The 19,779-nt window shown below is 39.1% G+C and overlaps 1 protein-coding gene across 1 annotated transcript; it reads left to right on the top strand.

Annotated features, from left to right (window-relative positions):
- Positions 1–18,678, top strand: usp38 (ubiquitin specific peptidase 38). The gene is given in 28 exon segments (XM_034187738.1): positions 1–141; positions 8,260–8,738; positions 8,740–8,839; positions 8,841–8,965; positions 9,888–9,925; positions 9,928–9,984; positions 9,987–10,020; positions 10,608–10,737; positions 10,920–11,021; positions 11,399–11,531; positions 11,534–11,556; positions 13,366–13,477; positions 13,480–13,558; positions 13,650–13,736; positions 13,843–13,890; positions 13,892–13,960; positions 14,275–14,390; positions 14,393–14,445; positions 14,447–14,505; positions 14,507–14,712; positions 14,715–14,756; positions 14,759–14,853; positions 14,855–14,953; positions 14,955–15,036; positions 15,039–15,249; positions 15,251–15,330; positions 15,333–15,523; positions 17,904–18,678. Coding segments are annotated over 27 exon segments (3,006 nt in total). The 5' UTR covers positions 1–141; positions 8,260–8,268; the 3' UTR covers positions 18,069–18,678.
- The last annotated feature ends 1,101 nt before the right edge of the window (positions 18,679–19,779 follow it).

Below are 19,779 nucleotides of genomic sequence, written 5' to 3'. Positions count from 1 at the left end.
CACGTGTTCCGCTAATATCAGCTCATTCATCAGCTGATTCCAAACAAAGCAACACATTTCGAGTTTAGTTTTTTAAACTGTTTATATTCCAGTGACAGTTACGGATTTTCTTCCTGGATACTGTGGACATGCTGTATTCGAGTAAGAACATATTATAACGTTTTTATATCGTGTTAATTCATGACGGTATTTATGCTAATTCAGTAGCTCTGTTATTAGCATCGGGCCTGATTTGTTGCTTTTTTTGGTTGGGGTTCTGGAAATGGAAAACAACAATTCACTCAAACAGCTAAAAGAAGAGCAAGCGTTTCATGGTGTCTGAACATTTCAACTGTCGGACATAGATATATATTGTGTAAAATGTTTCACGAACAGCTTGTCTTGATAGCAAACTTGGAACAGGGACGTTTGCCTGTTCGCACCGCGCTCACTGCATTCCAGTGCCCGTTTACATTTCAGTTCGACGATTAACTGACAGGTGTCATTTATCAAACAGAAAATGCAAAAATATGTTGCAACTTCTTGCAGTGCATCCGGAAAGCCTTGTTCCAAAAAGGAGTAAATTTATCCCCTCAAAATTCTACTCACAACACGCCATAATGACCTGTTCTTTTTTATTTTATTTTGCAAATGTATTAAAAATAAGAACAACTAAGAAATCACATGTACCTAAGTAAATGGTAAATGGACTGCATTTATATAGCGCTTTTCCATCTACATCAGAAAGTCAAAGCGCTTTACAATGATGCCTTGCATTCACCCTTTCACACAGACACATTCACACACCGATCATTTTAGTGTCTATCACTTAGCCCACATTACATGTAAGGATGTAGTTGTACAGATTTAATTAGCGTTTAGTTAACAATGAATAATCTCTATCATACTGAGGTGAACAGGTGAACCAAGCCAGGTGTGCATTATTTAGTTTTCAATCTAAGGCACTCAAATTTCCTATTAATATACAATGTGAGCTTTTTGATCATCTTGTTTATCTGTTCTCCTGTATGACTGTGAAATTTGGGGTTTTAGTAAATTAGATCAACATGTTCCACAAGACATTTCTCAAAAGCTTATTAAAGCTCAATAAAATAATTGCTAGTTGTATAGTATATGGGAAACTGGGTAGAGAGAGGAGAATGATAAATGTTTTAGGTCACCTTGTCAGTTGTCCATCCATTTGTCCATTGTCTGTATCTGCTTACTCCAATTAAGGGTCACGGGAGGCTGAAGCCTATCCCAAGAGTCACACGGTGTAAGGCATGGTACACCCTAAACAGGGTGCTAATCTATCGTAGTTGTCTATTGTAAAGAAAATAAACTATCTTATGTTGTATTCCATCTACTCAAAGAAATGTATGATAAGGATGTGTTCAAATCCAACTGGATGACTAAAATTAAGAGTGTGATTGACAGTTAGGGACACTCAAATTTATGGTTTTACTTGAAAAATGTTCATTTTATATGGTTTAAAAGGAGTATTGAACAAAGGATAAATGATAGCCTATGTATCAGATCTGAATGGTATAGCAAAATTTATCCTCTAAATTCAGAAGTGGCAACCATAAGATAATGAATGAAAATAAGTTTTCTAGTGTTAAAATGTTGGTTGTGAGCTCTGTAATCTTCATTAAATTGGTGGCAAATTCCATTGCTTATTTGTTTATCATCTCTTGTCTTAACTCAGAGTTTGAAAAATACTTATAATAGTATTATTATTAGCTATATCAGACCTAATACCCAGAAATTTAGGGAACTGTTCAACACAGAAAGCCTGGAAAAAAAAAAACTTGCCAGACTCAGTTAATTTGTAAAAATTTTCACTGAAAAATTTAGGTAACCTTCCTTTCTCCAGTCATAACATGTTTTAAGATAAATCTCTTTTCTAGGTTTTTCTTTTAATCGTGTTGCATTTTATTGTGGTGCGATAATTTGTGTAAATTGTCTTAATTATCTTCTTTTATGAGCTTTTTGGTGGATATTTCATGCTGTTTCTGAACCATATTATTTACAAATATGGTTCAAATCAGAAATAAATAATGTATTCAGAAATGTAAATAATGGAACTTTGTAGTTCCATTCTGTTTTGTGAATCTTGTGTTATATTTTGTTCCATCTACTCTAGTACCCAGAGAGTGGTCCCTAGAATGAACAATGAAAGAAAGTCGCGGGTCTACAGTCAGGTCCGTAAGTGTAAAGATGTGCTTGTAGTGAAGACCTTTAGTTGAATTTTTCCAAGGGTTTGGCAGAAATATTGCAGTAACCATTTAGGAATTATGGCAGTTTGTATACATTGTGCCTCTATTTTCAGAGGCCACAAATAATTGTACAGACTGTTCATCTGTGGTAGTGACTGAAGAACCTCTGCATTGTGCAATTTTTGTCTGTTATACCACCAGTCGTAGCTCTGTGGAGTCACATGGACAACACTTCTGTTGCAAGAAAACAGATCTGTTTCAGGCTCGAGTTTCACTCGCTGAACTCTCACGTCTATTGAAGGAAACCCTTCTGTGTGTCAGTCCACCATGAATCTGTATTAAACTGATCGTGCAACAGACAAAGTTGCACTATGCAGTTTTTGCCACTTTCTGCCAGAGAAGCCTATAACTCCTTCAGAGTTGTCACAGGTGTCTTCTCTCTTGGCCTGCAACAAAATGTCATTTTCAAAATCAATTGATTGAGAAAATAATAGACATTAAAGTTTTGTTTTATTTGCATATAAAATAAAATTCAAACCTACAGTTAAAATCATCAATAAAAGACAGGACTGGTGTATCCTGCTCTCTGCACATTGAGTTATGTTTAGGTTATGAATTATAAATACTTAGCAGTACATAGTGAGCTTTAAGGGACCACACATAATTTATTTATTTAGTATATGTCTGACTGCTTTGCAGCCAGTCTGCCCTCTGTGAGCCTGATCCCCTCAGAAGCAAAGCAGAGTGGGTCCTGGTTAGTACTTTGATGGTATATGTCTTAGGAAGACCAGAGGCTGTGTCTGTTCCTCCAGGTAAAACTGGAGTTGCATCAGGAAGAGCATCCAGGATCAAACTTGTGCCAAATCCCAATGCAGGTCTGTACTGGATTTGCTGTGGCAACCCTGAACAAACCGCAGAGCAGCTGAAAGTCAAACAACATATGTGTGACGGCTTTGTCATTTATACTAATTGATTATATTAATTGACTATAACTATTATATTAATTGACTATAACAACTTGGTGCTGAAGACAGTGGAGATTATTGTGGACTTTAGGAACAACGCAGCCCCTCTCCCCATCATTACCCTGGCAGACACCCCCATCAACATAGTGGACACCTTCTGTTTCCTGGGAATCACTCTAACCCAGGACTTCAGGTGGGAGTCCACCATTACTTCTGTTTTCAAGAAGGTCCAGCAGAGGATGTACTTCCTGCGGCAGTTGGAGAAATTCAACCTGCCAGCAAGGATCATGGTGCAGTTTTACACTGCCATCATTGAGTCCATCCTTACCACCTCCATCACCGTATGGTACGCTGGAGCCACCACCAGGGACATACAGAGACTACAGCACATTATACGCTCTGCCGAGAAAGTGATTGGCTGCAACCTTCCATCTCTTCAGGACCTGTACATCTCCAGGACACTGGGGCGTTCAGGTCGGATCAGAGCCGATCCTTCTCACCCTGGATATAGCCTTTTTGACCTCCTCCCTTCAGGCAGGAGGCTACGGTCCCTTCAGACCAGAACCTCCTGCCCTAAGAACAGTTTTTTCCCCTCTGCTGTTAGCCTTATCAACAAGAACTTTTAGAACTCTAGATTGTTGCTATCACCATTTATCATCACCATTTATTTATCTTAGCTCATACATTCTGTACATTTTGTAACATAACTATAGTGTTAAGTTTTATTATATATTACTTGTTTTACTACTCTTTTTTTTTTATGTTAGCACCAAGTACCGCAGCAATTTCCTAATGTTGTGAACTTGTTCACTCATGTGGCAATAAAGCTATTCTGATTCTGATTACAAATGTATTATGAGCTTTTGATCAAATCTGTAGCCACATTGGCAGCGGAGATTTTATGGTAAACCTGTTTTTTTAGTTATTTTGCTTGACCTTGACCTTTGGCCAATACCCAAGTAGTATTCCCATCACATTTTTAGTTATCACACACACACACACACACACACACACACACACACACACACACACACACACACACACACACACACACACACACACACACACACACACACACACACACACACACACACACAGAAGAGTAACTACAGTGCCTTACTTGGCCAGTGCCACACAGGGTAATAAAGTACATAATTACATTTACTCAGATCAACTAACCAGATAAAGACAGTAGAGCACCACCAGACATTGAATGGTCCATCAGTTAAAGTCCTCCAAGCAGAAACTTCTTTTTGTGGCATTAATATGTTCTTGTGTGGTGGCTATTTGGGACACGTGTTTTTGCACGTGTTTTCTGTTAACATCAGACATCAAATCAAATTATTGCATGTGGGGCAGGTTATATTTGTATTCTGTGCTTTGCAAGCCTTCTGTCAATTTGTAAGATGTGTTTTGGTACAGCTAGTAGTTGCTAAATTGATGCAGGTGCTTCTTGTATTTGTACACTTTTTTGCATTTTCTAATGTGCATTTTCTAGATGTTGTGGCCTCTATTGGCCACTGTATTTATGGCATTTAAAAATCAAATCAATTTTATTTATATAGCACCAAATCACAACAAACAGTTGCCCCAAGGCGCTTTATATTGTAAGGCAAAGCCATACAATAATTACGGAAAAACCCCAACGGTCAAAACGACCCACTGTGAGCAAGCACTTGGCGACAGTGGGAAGGAAAAACTCCCTTTTAACAGGAAGAAACCTCCAGCAGAACCAGGCTCAGGGAGGGGCAGTCTTCTGCTGGGACTGGTTGGGGCTGAGGGAGAGAACCAGGAAAAAGACATGCTGTGGAGGGGAGCAGAGATCAATCACTAATGATTAAATGCAGAGTGGTGCATACAGAGCAAAGAGAGAAAGAAACACTCAGTGCATCATGGGAACCCCCCAGCAGTCTACGTCTATAGCAGCATAACTAAGGGATGGTTCAGGGTCACCTGATCCAGCCCTAACTATAAGCTTTAGCAAAAAGGAAAATTTTAAGCCTAATCTTAAAAGTAGAGAGGGTGTCTGTCTCCCTTATCCGAATTGGGAGCTGGTTCCAGAGGAGAGGAGCCTGAAAGCTGAAGGCTCTGCCTCCCATTCTACTCTTACAAACCCTAGGAACTACAAGTAAGCCTGCAGTCTGAGAGCGAAGCGCTCTATTGGGGTGATATGGCACTATGAGGTCCCTAAGATAAGATGGGACCTGATTATTCAAAACCTTATAAGTAAGAAGAAGAATTTTAAATTCTATTCTAGAATTAACAGGAAGCCAATGAAGAGAGGCCAATATGGGTGAGATATGCTCTCTCCTTCTAGTCCCTGTCAGTACTCTAGCTGCAGCATTTTGAATTAACTGAAGGCTTTTCAGGTAACTTTTAGGACAACCTGATAATAATGAATTACAATAGTCCAGCCTAGAGGAATAAATGCATGAATTAGTTTTTCAGCATTACTCTGAGACAAGACCTTTCTAATTTAGAGATATTGCGCAAATGCAAAAAAGCAGTCCTACATATTTGTTTAATATGCGCATTGAATGACATATCCTGATCAAAAATGACTCCAAGATTTCTCACAGTATTACTAGAGGTCAGGGTAATGCCATCCAGAGTAAGGATCTGGTTAGACACCATGTTTCTAAGATTTGTGGGGCCAAGTACAATAACTTCAGTTTTATCTGAGTTTAAAAGCAGGAAATTAGAGGCCATCCATGTCTTTATGTCTGTAAGACAATCCTGCAGTTTAGCTAATTGGTGTGTGTACTCTGGCTTCATGGATAGATAAAGCTGAGTATCATCTGCGTAACTATGAAAATTTAAGCAATGCTGTCTAATAATACTGCCTAAGGGAAGCATGTATAAAGTGAATAAAATTGGTCCTAGCACAGAACCTTGTGGAACTCCATAATTAACCTTAGTCTGTGAAGAAGATTCCCCATTTACATGAACAAATTGTAATCTATTAGATAAATATGATTCAAACCACCGCAGTGCAGTGCCTTTAATACCTATGGCATGCTCTAATCTCTGTAATAATATTTTATGGTCAACAGTATCAAAAGCAGCACTGAGGTCTAACAGAACAAGCACAGAGATGAGTCCACTGTCTGAGGCCATGATAAGATCATTTGTAACCTTCACTAATGCTGTTTCTGTACTATGATGAATTCTAAACCTGACTGAAACTCTTCAAATAGACCATTCCTCTGCGATGATCAGTTAGCTGTTTTACAACTACCCTTTCAAGAATTTTTGAGAGAAAAGGAAGGTTGGAGATTGTCCTATAATTAGTTAGATATGCTGGGTCAAGTGATGGCTTTTTAAGTAATGGTTTAATTACTGCCACCTTAAAAGCCTGTGGTACATAGCCACTAATAAAGACAGATTGATCATATTAAAATAGAAGCATTAATTAATGATAGGGCTTCCTTGAGCAGCCTGGTAGGAATGGGGTCTAATAGACCTGTTGATGGTTTGGAGGAAGTAACTAATGAAAATAACTCAGACAGAACAATCGGAGAGAAAGAGTCTAACCAATACGGCATCACTGAAAGCAGCCAAAGAGAATGATTGTCTTTGGGATGGTTATGAGTAATTTTTCTCTAATAGTTAAATTTTATTAGCAAAGAAAGTCATGAAGTCATTACTAGTTAAAGTTAAAGGAATACTCGGCTCAATAGAGCTCTGACTCTTTGTCAGCCCGGCTACAGTGCTGAAAAGAAACCTGGGGTTGTTCTTATTTTCTTCAATTAGTGATGAGTAGTAAGATGTCCTAGCTTTATGGAGGGCTTTTTTATAGAGCAACAGACTCTTTTTCCAGGCTAAGTGAAGATCTTCTAAATTAGTGAGACGCCATTTCCTCTCCAAACGTACGGGTTATCTGCTTTAAGCTGCGAGTTTGTGAGTTATACCACGGAGTCAGGCACTTCTGATTTAAGGCTCTCTTTTTCAGAGGAGCTACAGCATCCAAAGTTGTCCTCAATGAGGATATAAAACTATTGACGAGATAACCTATCTCACTCACAGAGTTTAGGTAGCTACTCTGCCCTGGGTTGGTATATGGCATTGGAGAACATAAAGAAGGAATCATATCCTTAAACCTAGTTACAGCGCTTTCTGAAAAGACTTCTACTGTAATGAAACTTATTCCCCACTGCTGGGTAGTCCATCAGAGTAAATGTAAATGTTATTAAGAAATGATCAGACAGAAGGGGGTTTTCAGGGAATACTGTTAAGTCTTTCAATTTCCATACCATAAGTCAGAACAACCATCTAAGGTATGATTAAAGTGGTGGGTGGACTCATTTACATTTTGAGCAAAGCCAATCGAGTCTAACAATAGATTAAATGCGTGTTGAGGCTGTCATTCTCAGCATCTGTGTGGATGTGAAAATGCAGGAACTATGTACAAAAAATGGCTGTAAATGGTGAATGTAATATTTTTATTGAAGCCCTTGAATTACAGCTAAAATTATGTGCAACACTTGCATCATGTTTGTTTCATCTCAACTCTTCTGTGATGTACAGAGCAAAATAACAAAAATTGTCACTGTTCAAATACCTGGGGCCTGAAAAATGGTAACAATATTTGGATTATTTTGGTAAGGATGAGAGGTTTCTCAGGGTTCTCACCAGGATTTTTTCCCACAGCATAGCAGGGAACTTTAGCTGGGCATAGCTGTGCAATGAGTACTGTGGGGCGGAGTATTGTAGGAGGGGTCAGGGGCATCCCCCTAGAAAATTTTTAAAATTATAACCCTTTAAAACACTATTTCCTGCATTTTGAGGGCCACTTTGTGTTGCTGACTGGGACTTTATATAACCGTGGACATGTCCTTTTTAAAACAACAACAACAACAAAAACAGAACAGAAAAAGCTCCCCCTATGCTGGTTGAATCACAGCATAGTGGCCCCCTATGCTCAACTGCGCTGGCGAGAACCCTGTTTCTGTACATCAGTTGAAGATGAACCTGCAATTACATGTAACATACATTTGATTTATTTAAAGGACAAAAGCACATTTGAATGTGATTTATACACTTTTTTTTTTTACTTGTATGCACTACTAAATTACTGTCTCAAATTTATTCTGTAGCCTGGCATCATGGACAAGATTTTGGAGGGTCTCGTCAGCTCTGATCACCCAGTATCACTGAAAAAAGTCTTTGTGAAGAAAGTCGTGGAGGCAGCAGACAAAGAAGTGTCAACAGAGCAATGTCAGGCACTGTTTACTCTCACCACACGCCTCATCCTTCTGGGTGAAGATGTCTTCCACAAACAAGTGGGCTTTCAGGTTCTGGAAGCTTACGCACGCTACCACCGCCTTGAATTTGAGCATTTCTTCAGTAAAGATTTTGCCCTCAGCCTGCTCCAGCAGGGCTATGACCAACTGGACCGCAAAGAGCCAGCTGTGATAGATTACATTCACTTCTGCTTAAGGTTACTTATCAGCTGCCCCTCGGTGCTAGAGATCTTCAGTGTGATCCAGGTGGAAATTTTAAGGCTGGTGTGTGAACGCCCGGAGCCTGCACTTTGCGCCCGCCTGAGCACCCTGCTGTCAGACTTTGTCAATGCATCCCAAGAGACAGACATGTGTTTTGTTCTGCCAGCAGCTGGTGAGGACCATCAGTTCCTTCCACTGCTTGTCCAGTCAAGAGCAGGAGTTGAGAGAATATAGTAGGTCAGGTGCAAAAGGTCAGTGCGTTGCTGCAGAGTATCTGGAAGGCTAATCCAGCCACGCTGCTGCCTTCACTGCAGGAAGTCTTTGCCATCATCTCTTCCCAGGTGAGATGCTTTTGTTTGTGAAATCATGCACAGCAACAATATACAGTATGTGTTTTCATTTTTCTGTGCTATACATTGAAATTAAAATGAACCTCTCCTCAGATGTTGACATTTTTCAAAAGTGCAAGTTTTTGGACACCTAAAATAAATATTATTGCAATAAATAGCACTGGATAGTTTTTTTTTAATGGAGTGTTACATGGGTTTTCATCCGGTTTGAAGATAAGAGAGATGGATTTTTTACTGTTGCTTTTAAATCCATTGAGTGCAATTCTTCAGCAAAACTCTGAGAAAGTATTGTGAATTTTAATGAAACTTCACACAAAATTATTCTGGTCAACCATTTCCAGGGGGACATAATTGGTATTTTGTGTTTGATTTGAGCTGTCACATGACTCTGACCTCGTAAGTGGAACATACAGGGTCATTTTACAGGTCAGTATCATGTAATGTCTAAGCTCGGCATTGCTGGGGTCTTAGGGTCTTAGCTTTAAATCGGCTTAGTTAGGATGAGGGAAGCCAAAATATGAAAATTATTATGGCACTTGTAGTCAGTAATCTTAGCAAACAACATGTAGGTTGTGGTATCAATTGATGGTTAAAGGCAAAGAAAAAGTAAAAGTGTGTAAAAGAAAATGCAACACACATTAAGCTGTACAACTAAGTGTGTGTGTGTGGGGGGGGGGGGGTGTCATTAAAAAACCCTCCAGAATGCATCCCTGAACATCAAAAACTCAAATTTTCTGGGGGCCTTGACCCCCTGTTTGACACAATGTCCACATTCACACTCCCCCCCCCCCAAAAAAAAAAAATAAGATTTTTTTTTTTGCTTAATCCCTGCACCTATTATCTGTTGTTACAGCTGGAATTTATATTAAGCCGCTTCTACTGTAAAAAAAAAAGTGTATAATTGTCTTTAATTCTGATTTATTTTCACAGACCATCCTGTGACCCATCCATTGCCCTCGCCAGTCTAGTCCATACATTCCCGTCAAGATGATCACAGTCCTTATTAAGAGCCTCACCACAGACCAGAACGTAAAGATGCCAACATGACGAAAGCACTCTGCAGGTTGACCTACAAGCCTTGACACATGAGATAAATAACTGTTTTGATTGTTTATTTTAAAGCTACAGCATTTGTTGTTGATGTCATCAGTGGAACAACACATTCATAACAACTGCTCATTAGTGTTAATACCTGCACCCAATGCATTAGTGTGTTTTCATGAGCTTAGAGTGAGGCAAGAGAGCACAAATCCCTTTCATCAAAGAGGTAAAAACATGAAGAGAAACGGCTGTGCTTGGTGATGGCATAATCTGCAGCCTCACCACTAGATGGCACAGTGTTTATACTCTCTATAGCTTTAAACTCTTCAGATTTACAGAATACTTTCCAAAATACAAATTTGCAGGTTTTCTGTATTTTCTACAAGCTATGAAATGGAAGTGCACAATACTGGCACACAGCTTCATGCTTTAACACATTTTTTTGTACATGAATACTATATGTACGTTTAACGTTAATAATCGTCTTGCATGTTTGCATATGCTGTAATGCCATGCTTTTCAGATTATTACATTGTGGCTTTCGCTGTAATTTAGATAAATTGTATTTTGACTGCTGGCTTTGTTCGTTATGTTCTTCTGTGTATCCAGGATGATTGACTGGCTTAGTTGGCCTCTAGCCCAACATGTGTCTACATGGGTCATTGCTCTGCTTAAAGGAATCGCTGCAGTTCAGAAGTTCACCATCCTCATAGATGTCACTCTCCTCAAAATTGAGCTGGTTTGTAGGGAACACCCCCAGTTGATGTACATAATATTCCTGAACCCAGGAAATGGCTAGAAAGAAATGCTTTGCATCTCCAGACTCATGTTAAAGTAATTTTGTCATGTTTGTAAAACACCAAAAATATCCAGTTAGTTCAAAATTTTATATGGATTTTTTTTTTTTTCCTGCCCCTATAGGTGTTTAATCGTCTGTGGTACCCCATCATGCGACAGGGAGCTCTAGCGGTGCTCTCCCATATGCTGCTGAGTTTTCAGCACTCTCCTGAGGCCTTTCATTTGGTAAGGAACCTACCATCCCCTCACAGCCCATTCCCTTAATATGGACACTTTATTGTTTTTTCTCGCTTTAGTCTCATGTGGTTTAAATGATTCCAAGGCTGCATGGTCTTCTTTTCCCAGGATGCCTGCTGTGTCCCAATGATGTGTGAAAGACATGAATGCTGAGCAGTAGTCCCTTGACTGGCTACTTTGATTAATATCTTAAAAATACACAAGTAGCCTTGAAAAGTCATTAAAAGAAACTGAACCCTCTTTGAGGATTCTTATCTGCAGCAACATCAAACATTTTTATGATTCACAACATGTTCCCAGCCATATGATCAACACAACAGTGTTATCAATAGTTTTCTGTTGTCTTCTGGTATGCATTGTCCCAGGTTGTTCCACATGTGGTGTCTCTGGTCAAATCTTTGAGGACGTGTGGCCTCCCATCCAGTCAGGCTTTCTTGCTGCAGTTCACAGAGCTCATGCACTGCATGATGTACCATTACTCTGGCTTCCCTGACCTCTATGACACATATTAGAGGCCATCAAGGTAAAAAAAAAAAAAAAAAAATGTGCATGACACTTCCAATTATAATACTCTCTGTATGAAAGAAAATATTATTGTTGTAATCTGCCAGGTACATTAGAAATACATATTTAACATTACCTCTACAGTTTAGACATTAGCAGACTTGTTAAAGGGTAAGTGTAGTTTTTTACAAACCGTAGTCAGGTTACTCACCTTAACAAGTGTTTTGTGAGGTCATCCTCTTGCAATATTAATTCAGAAAGTTGATCCATGAGAGTCAAATGGGCAGTTTTAAAATCCACTGAATGTGCAAAAAAGCATTGAAATAAGTAGTGGAAGGTTAGTTAATTGGCTGGCTGGTTAACAGAGCTGATTAAATGTTTTGTCCAGTGTCTGTGCTTATGAGGCCAATTTAAAATAAATAAAATGTCTGACAAGTCACTCATCAGTGCGTGTTCTTTGGAATGATGTTGGGCTTCCTCAGCCAAAATGAGACACTTTGTGTCTGTTTGGTTGTTGGTTGTTGTTATTATTATTAATGTGTTCTCTGTCTCTCTCTCTTTGTTACACACACACACACAGTCCATTGGCCACCTTGTTCTTCAGAAACTAGCATTGGTCATTGAAAAACCTGTATTGGTAAAACACTAGAAGTAACGCCAAGAACTTACTTTTTAAATTGCGGTCACAATTGTTTGTACCCATAGACTAGCAGTGTATCTGTGTGATGCCATTGTGTGACATTTTGTAGAATTTGTGATTGATTTGCCTCAGACAGTCCAGTTTGCCGATGATAGATCCCCGGATTTGACAGTTTGAGAATAATTAAATAAAAAAACATATACTTGCATACATGATGGTGTGTACTTTTGCATGACATGAATTGCTTATGTGAGTTAATGTACTTGAAGATATTTCACCTTTTCCAGATGATAAAGTATGTATGTTTTTAACCCCTTAATGCCCGAATTTATATAGCTGTATATAAAAAAAATGTTTTGTGTGTGTTTTTGCCTTTAAGTAGATGGTAAATAATGTTGAGATTATTAATTTCACTTTTGCACAAAAACTAGATAGTAATATTGGGTATTCTGGTAATGACTTTATGTTATAATAATAATGATGGTATGTTGCAAATTTGCGTCAACAGGCATACAGGTCAATTTGGTAAGTTGCATATTTGAGTCAGAGATTGTAGCATATATGCGACGATGGGCGTTAAGGGGTTAAGGGGGAAGTTAAGGTCATGTACACATAACCTAAGTATGATAGTTGGTCCTTACAGAGAGCAGAAGCTCTAAGGAGCTTCTTGTAGACCTAATAAATGATATATAATATAACATTGTGCAACCACATGTAAATCTGATGGGGGGTGTAGTGATGTACTGTACATTTTCTGTTCTTGAAATGCCACCTGATGCTTATTGTGTGGACTAATCTACATGCTGGTAATCAAGGCATTCTATATATTCCAGATAATAAAGTGAATTTTGTGATTTTTATTTGTTGGCCTGTGATGGATGATGTGAAAGGTTTTTGTTTTGTTTTGTTTTTTTCCCTTTCTCCACGGACATGCATACTTACAGCCTTATATATAAAATTTCCTTTTCAAGTTTTTTTTTGTTGTTGTTTTTTTAAAGTCAGAATTTCTCTTGACATGGTTGTTAAAGGTGAGTAGGTGGCTCAGGTTATTGCTCATGATTTAATTTGAATAAGGGTAACTTTGTTTAAAAAAAAATTTAAACTTGTCTTTTAACAATAACTTTCTTTCCACCTTTTGATATATAGACTGTTCTGTAACAAAATAACTTTTTTTTCTTCTTTTACCAGGATCTCCCACGACCAGCAGAGGAGAAGATAAAGTTGGTGCTGAATCAAAGTGCCTGGACATCTCAGTCCAACACTTTTGCTTCTGGTATTTTAAGGCAAACTGGAAAATCTGAAACGGCAAAACAGGCCTGGTCAACCTGGGGAACACCTGCTACATGAACAGCATCATCCAGACCCTCTTCATGGCAACAGAGTGAGTTCCGTGCACTACAAACTTTGGTATTTGTTGACCATTATACTGTGAAACATATAAGTAATTAACTTTTTTTCTTTTTGGGTCTCAGTTTCAGGAGGCGTGTTTTATCGTTACGTCTTAACAGTTCCAACAACCTCATGAAAAGGCTCCAGCTGCTGTTTGCTTTTCTCGCACAACACACAGGTCTGAGTCCCCTTGTGGAGCCGCAATGCACAATGTTTATGACGTTCCTCAACAATGCGAGATAGGAAGTGGTGCTTCAACGTACCTTCTATTTGTGTCCTGCAGAGGGCAGCATACACTCCTAAAAACTTCTTTGAGGCATCCCGTCTCCTGGTTCAAAGTAGGCTCTCAGCAGGACTGTTCTGAGTATCTTCGCTTTCTGCTAGACAGGTATAGATGTAATTAAACAACTATTTTTAAGCAACCAAATTAAACCTAATTAATAGCAAAATGACAAGATTACATAGGCTTTAAATTTAAATTAAAGAAATAAAATGTACTTGCTGGTCTTCCTACATATTAAAAAAAAAAGTGTTCACGACACCATAACTGAAATTACTGATGTAAATGATGTTTTTCAAATAAATTATTTGACTGAGAGCTTCTAATAATAGTGATTAAGTGTTGATAAAATATCTATAGTAACACAAATTATAATAATGCATATGTGTATTGTCTTGTTCCCCTGACACATCTGATGTTAAGGTTACATGAGAGGAGAAAACACTTCAGGTCCTTGAATCAGCTAAGCCAAGTGCCGCCGCTCCTAACACAAGCAGCAAAGACGCAACTGATCAGAAGCGGGACCAAGACGCCATCAACTCTGAAAGAAACTAAATTTGGAAACGATGGGCAGGACTCTGATCGAATGGATGTTTGGTGGGGAAGCTAATCAATAGTACTTGTTGCATGCAGTGCGGCAGTATTTCTGAAAAGAGGAGCCTTTTACAGACCTTCTTTGGCCTTCTGTCCCCACGCTGCCCCTCAGAACAGTCCTCAGACAGAGGGGCCTTCAGAAGAATGTAAGCAGATGGGGTCTATCATTGGTGGAAGTGAAATTCCTGAGTCCAAATTGGACAAAGCTGCGCTTAACAATGCACATGTTGTTATAGTGAAAAATGATCCACCTTTCTCCGTGCCTGACCTGGTGACTATTTTCTTGCTCCGGAGATCCTGGATGAAGAGAATGCCTATTCTGTGAGAAGTGTAGCTCCCTCCAACGGGCAGAGAGGTCTATGAAGGTGGTGGCAGCACCAGAATACCTGATCCTGACCTTGCTGCGATTCTCCTTATGATGCTAAATGTCACGTCCGCAGGAAGATCCTGGATAATGTCACGATTCCACCACTTATGAGGCTTCCTGTCCACATGCCTCCGTCACACAAAAAAGTGTTCCTCATGCACCTCCTCTCCTCTGCATGTAGATTCTGCTGAGAGCAGTGAGAACCTAGCTAAAAAGCTTAAACCATCTCAATGGACGAGGAAGAAAAGGAGGGACTCAATAGAGCAGACCACATAAACACAAAAGAAAAAAATGACAGTGGAGTCGGTACCCCTATATCCTTAGCTCAGTCCGTGATGCATTCTGGGTTGTCATCAGAAAGCGGTCACTACTACTGTTACAGTCATAACATCAGTCAAGAGGATGGAGCACAGCATCAGGTGGACTACTTTTCCCTGAAGGAAGGAAGAGTCTCTACCAAGTAGTAGCAATGAGGCCAAGGATTGGCTTCTTTTTAATGACAGCAGAGTGACATTCACATCCTTCAATCAGTGCAAGACATTACTAATCGCTTCCCCAAAGACACCGCTTATGTGGTAATGTACCGGAAATGGGACATAACAGGACAAAGCATAAATGATGGACTGTTTGGGAAATAATTGAAATTGAATTCTGAGCCTGCTTTACAGAAAGAACTTTTGGACGCTATTGTCAAGGACAACAAACTGTATTTACAGGTGAGTAGAAATGCACGCATGTCTGTACCACTCACTATAGGGCAAGATCTCAGGTTAGCCAGATTAGGGCGGCAACTCATAATCAGGCATTCTACCCAATACTAACTCTGCCAATCGGAGTTGACCACACACCAGCAGAGGAGCTGATGTGTCTAGTGTTTAAGTGGTGGGGTTGAGACCAGAGGATCCTCAGTTCAAATCCCCATAACCACAAATCACTAAGGGCCATTGGGAAAGGTCCTTAATCTGCCGGTTGCTCCTGGTGTGCAGTTGAGCACCTTTGCATGACAGCACCCTGACATTGGTGTGTGAGTGGGTGGGTGAATGTGAGCACCATCGTAATGCAGTCCATTTACCATTACCCTCATATTTTCCCCTGAAAAAATTGTAAGTTGATTCTATACCAAACCTGTGGAGAAATGCCAAATACTAGGTTTCTGTAAGCAGTACTTGTGAAACTACAGCCCTTTAACATTTTAAATAATTTCATACATTTGGCTAAACGTACAACTTCAGACATTCGTAGTTCCTTTGGATAAAGCGTAGTTTTTTTCTTCTTTTTTTCTTTTTTTTTTGGAAAATCTCTATCTATGGTTTTTTTTCCCCTGCAGAATTCAGAAAATGGAATCAAAATGGGTGCATTTTATGAACTTTTCTCCTGCAAGACTCTGAAAACTTGAATTAAAAAAAAAAAAATCATGCCCCCTCATCGTATGCTACATGAAACACTCCAGAGTTTTGCTATACTTTATGACATAGTAGGTCATGTGTATGCAGTAATCATATTTATTAATCACTGTTACAAGAGTCTCAGAATAATAACTTTAACTTTTGTCTCCTGTACAAGCTAAAACTGATCTTTGATGTTTTTACCCCATAACTCCAGAACATTCAGTCATGCATAGTCCAAACTATACCTTTTTGGAATTGTTATGATCAGACAAATGATGTGGTATAGTTTTCAACATGATTGGAGCATTTTCAAATTTTGACCCCTGTGTAATGCTTCATTGACTCCTGTAGCTTATGTCAGCTCCAGGATGGCCCCATATCTGAAAATAAACATTAGTTAATTTAGAATGTGTGCCAAATTTGATGCTTTTATCCAATAATGTACAATTCTTTTGCTGTGCTTTTAAGCCTGGAGGTCTTTTGGTGGTATCCCGGCTATAGTAATGCAGGTGCCATCTGTGACACAACAGGAATAAACAGCCTTAACCATTATTACCTTTGGAACATGAAACTTGCACGGAACTTGCAAACATGAAGTAAATTCTCTCGCATTGTTCGATGTTGTTCATGGTCGTGATGCTTGTTTGGAATAGTCTGGACACACCTACAATGCAGATTCTGTTTCATTTCAACTCCATTGTGGTGGTCCAGAGGTAAACAAACCAAAAATTTAGGGTCCAACGACTTGTTGACCTGACTATATTATCGTGGTCCGAGGACGTGCATTGTCCCAGAGGTGAAATATTTAAGTAGCACCCTTTTCCTCTTATAGTTGGGAACGGTAACAGTGACATTGACCTGTATTACTCTCATGACAGTATGTGCCCTCTGTGAGTACCCTTGTAGTTTTTCCAGTTCAAGTAACTTGAAGATATGGACTTTAGTTGGTGAGAATATTACTTAGGTATCTAGAGGTGATTAGATTTTGAAGTAGTTTGGTCATGGAAAACATGGTCCAAAAACAGATGTGTGTGTGTGTGCGTGCGTGCGTGCGTGCATGCACGCACGCGCCTCAGACCTTGATGGATGAGCTAAAGCACATATTGATAAGCAAAATATTTGTGATTGATTGTGTGAATGACTTCACAATGAAGTTGTAGTGAAAAAACACCTTGACAGACATGTATACATGTGTGTTGGTAAGTTATGTTTTGTTTGTTTTAAGGATCAGTGTGTTACTATTATTCAAAATAAAATCTCGTAGATTAAAAAAGTCATAGGCAGACTGTTATATAGCCCATCATTTTTTGGGGATGGATGCGCAGATCAACAAGGTTATTAATGTCACACAGTGAAAATCCAACACTTTGACTGTACTGAAAATCAGCATCTGAACAGCCCTCTTCCAACACATGAGGTGTAATTTCATGAGCCATTGAGCTGTGCTGAAGTGACTTGACAATCATGGCATTTATGTGAGTCGCTCTAGTAAATCACCCCTAGAGGGTGCTCTAGCTGTTTTACTAGAAAGACTGGTTGGTTGTCAGTTCCATACTGTGGAATGGCACACATTACAAAAATCACTCTTTTTCTCCCCTATTTAATGGAATAGCGCAAAATATGTTTTACTTCTGTTTTCAGATTTTGGGGGAGAAAAAAAAAACCCTCTTTGAAATGGAAATGCTGCTTTCTTTTGTGCCGTCAATAGGAACAGGAGCTCAACGCGCGGACCCAAGCTCTGCAGGCCCCTTCATCGTCCTGCTCATTCAGGCCCAATGGGTCAGATGACAATAACCCACCAGGGAGCTGTGGCCCATCTGGGGGAGGAGGGGGTGGAGGAAGCTTCAACACCATCAGTCGACTTGTCTTCTGAAAGAACACAACTAGTTCTACAGGAAACTCAGACCAACGGGTTCTAGGGCAGTGCTTTCCAACTTTTTGTTGTTTGTAATTTTACAATGCTTATTTTAGTCAATTTCTCATGTATTTCCAAAAGTCTACGCTCCCCTTGTTGGAAAATACTGTACTGGGGGTGGGGGTGCTGTCGTATTACTGATGTGCATATATCCTCATAGGAAGCACTGAACTTTTCATCTGAGGTTGCACACAAGTGTCTGTTTTGAACCTACCTTAGTTTGAGCTTTTAAGACATTTCCTGAAGTTGTTCTCAGGACATATTTGTAACCATTAATTAATCAAATTTATAACATTGAGCAATTGATTGCGTTCAGTCACTAAAATGGGGAAAAAAGGTTTCATATAATAGACTTTTGATTTGGCAAAGTTGTGAAACCACTGCTCACAACTATGTTCAACCCCCCCCTGCTGAATGTTTTGATTTTCATGCGTCTTTTCTTAATAAGCTGTGGACTTTGTCAGAACATTTGAACTTTTCTGATGTGCTTTGGTGTTTTTTAATGAGTTTCATAATACATGCAATAACTGAAAATATTCAGAATCATTAAAGCAACACTGGAAAATTACAAATACATTAAAAGCAATTTCTGATGCAATCTCTGTAGATTTTTTTTTTTTTTTTTTTTAAAGCTTTTCTCACCACTATTGAGGAAAAGTTGTGCTCATGCAGTTTTAGGTGCCTTGAGGATATTTCATGTTTTGTGTGTGTACTTGTATATATCAAAGTAGAGTATGCGATTTGGTAGAATTGGAGATTCGACTCAGAGAGACTCTGATTCTACCAACCCATTCATTACCATGACGAGATGATATCTAGTTATAGAATAACAGCAATACGTTACAGTGGAAATTAGAAAAATATCTGTCATATCAACTTCACATTACAGCCACACCATGCTGAATTGATCACAGTAAGAAACTTGAAATCAGCTGAAACTACTCGTAGAGTTTCCGATCGGAGTCTCTAGTGGGATTCTGCCAGTAGAGTCTCTGATCAGAGACTCTACTAGTAGAGACTCCAGTCACAGTCTCTACTGGTAGAATCTCCAATTCCACCAAATCGCAGACTCTACTTTGACATAAACATACACACATATATAGTGCTGCTTGTGAACCCCTTGAGCGTTTATGTTTGTTTGTTTTTTAGGACAAGAAACAAAACAAAAATCACGCTATTTATATTACAGTTTCTAAAATGATGCCCTTAAACCCACAGTGAAAAGTAATCTCTGCAACTTGAATTAAAAGAAAATAAAAATCTAAAGATGAAATGGTGGCGTGCGTAAGAAGTGCACCCGGAAAGTATACAAGCGCTAAACGGTTTCCACAGTTTATCTTACAACCTTATTCCAAAATGGAGTAAATTTTCCACTCAAAATTTCTACTCACAACATTCCATAACATTTTTTTGTTGTGTTTTTGTTTTGCAAATTTATTGAAGACTAAGAATCAAATGTACACAAGTACTCACACCCGTTGCCTCAATACTTTGTCGGTGCACCTTTGGCAGAAGAATTCCAGCCTCAAGTCTTTGAATATGATGCCACAAGCTTGTGCACCTATCTTTGTACAGTTTGCCTATTCCTCATTGCAGCACCTCTCAAGCTCCATCAGGTTGGATGGGGAGCATCGGTGCACAGCCATTTTCAGATGTCTCCAGAGAAGTT

This window comes from Thalassophryne amazonica, chromosome 15 (assembly GCF_902500255.1).
Source record: "Thalassophryne amazonica chromosome 15, fThaAma1.1, whole genome shotgun sequence".
NCBI classification, from domain to species: Eukaryota; Metazoa; Chordata; class Actinopteri; order Batrachoidiformes; family Batrachoididae; genus Thalassophryne; species Thalassophryne amazonica.
This window is presented reverse-complemented; position numbering and strand designations above follow the sequence as displayed.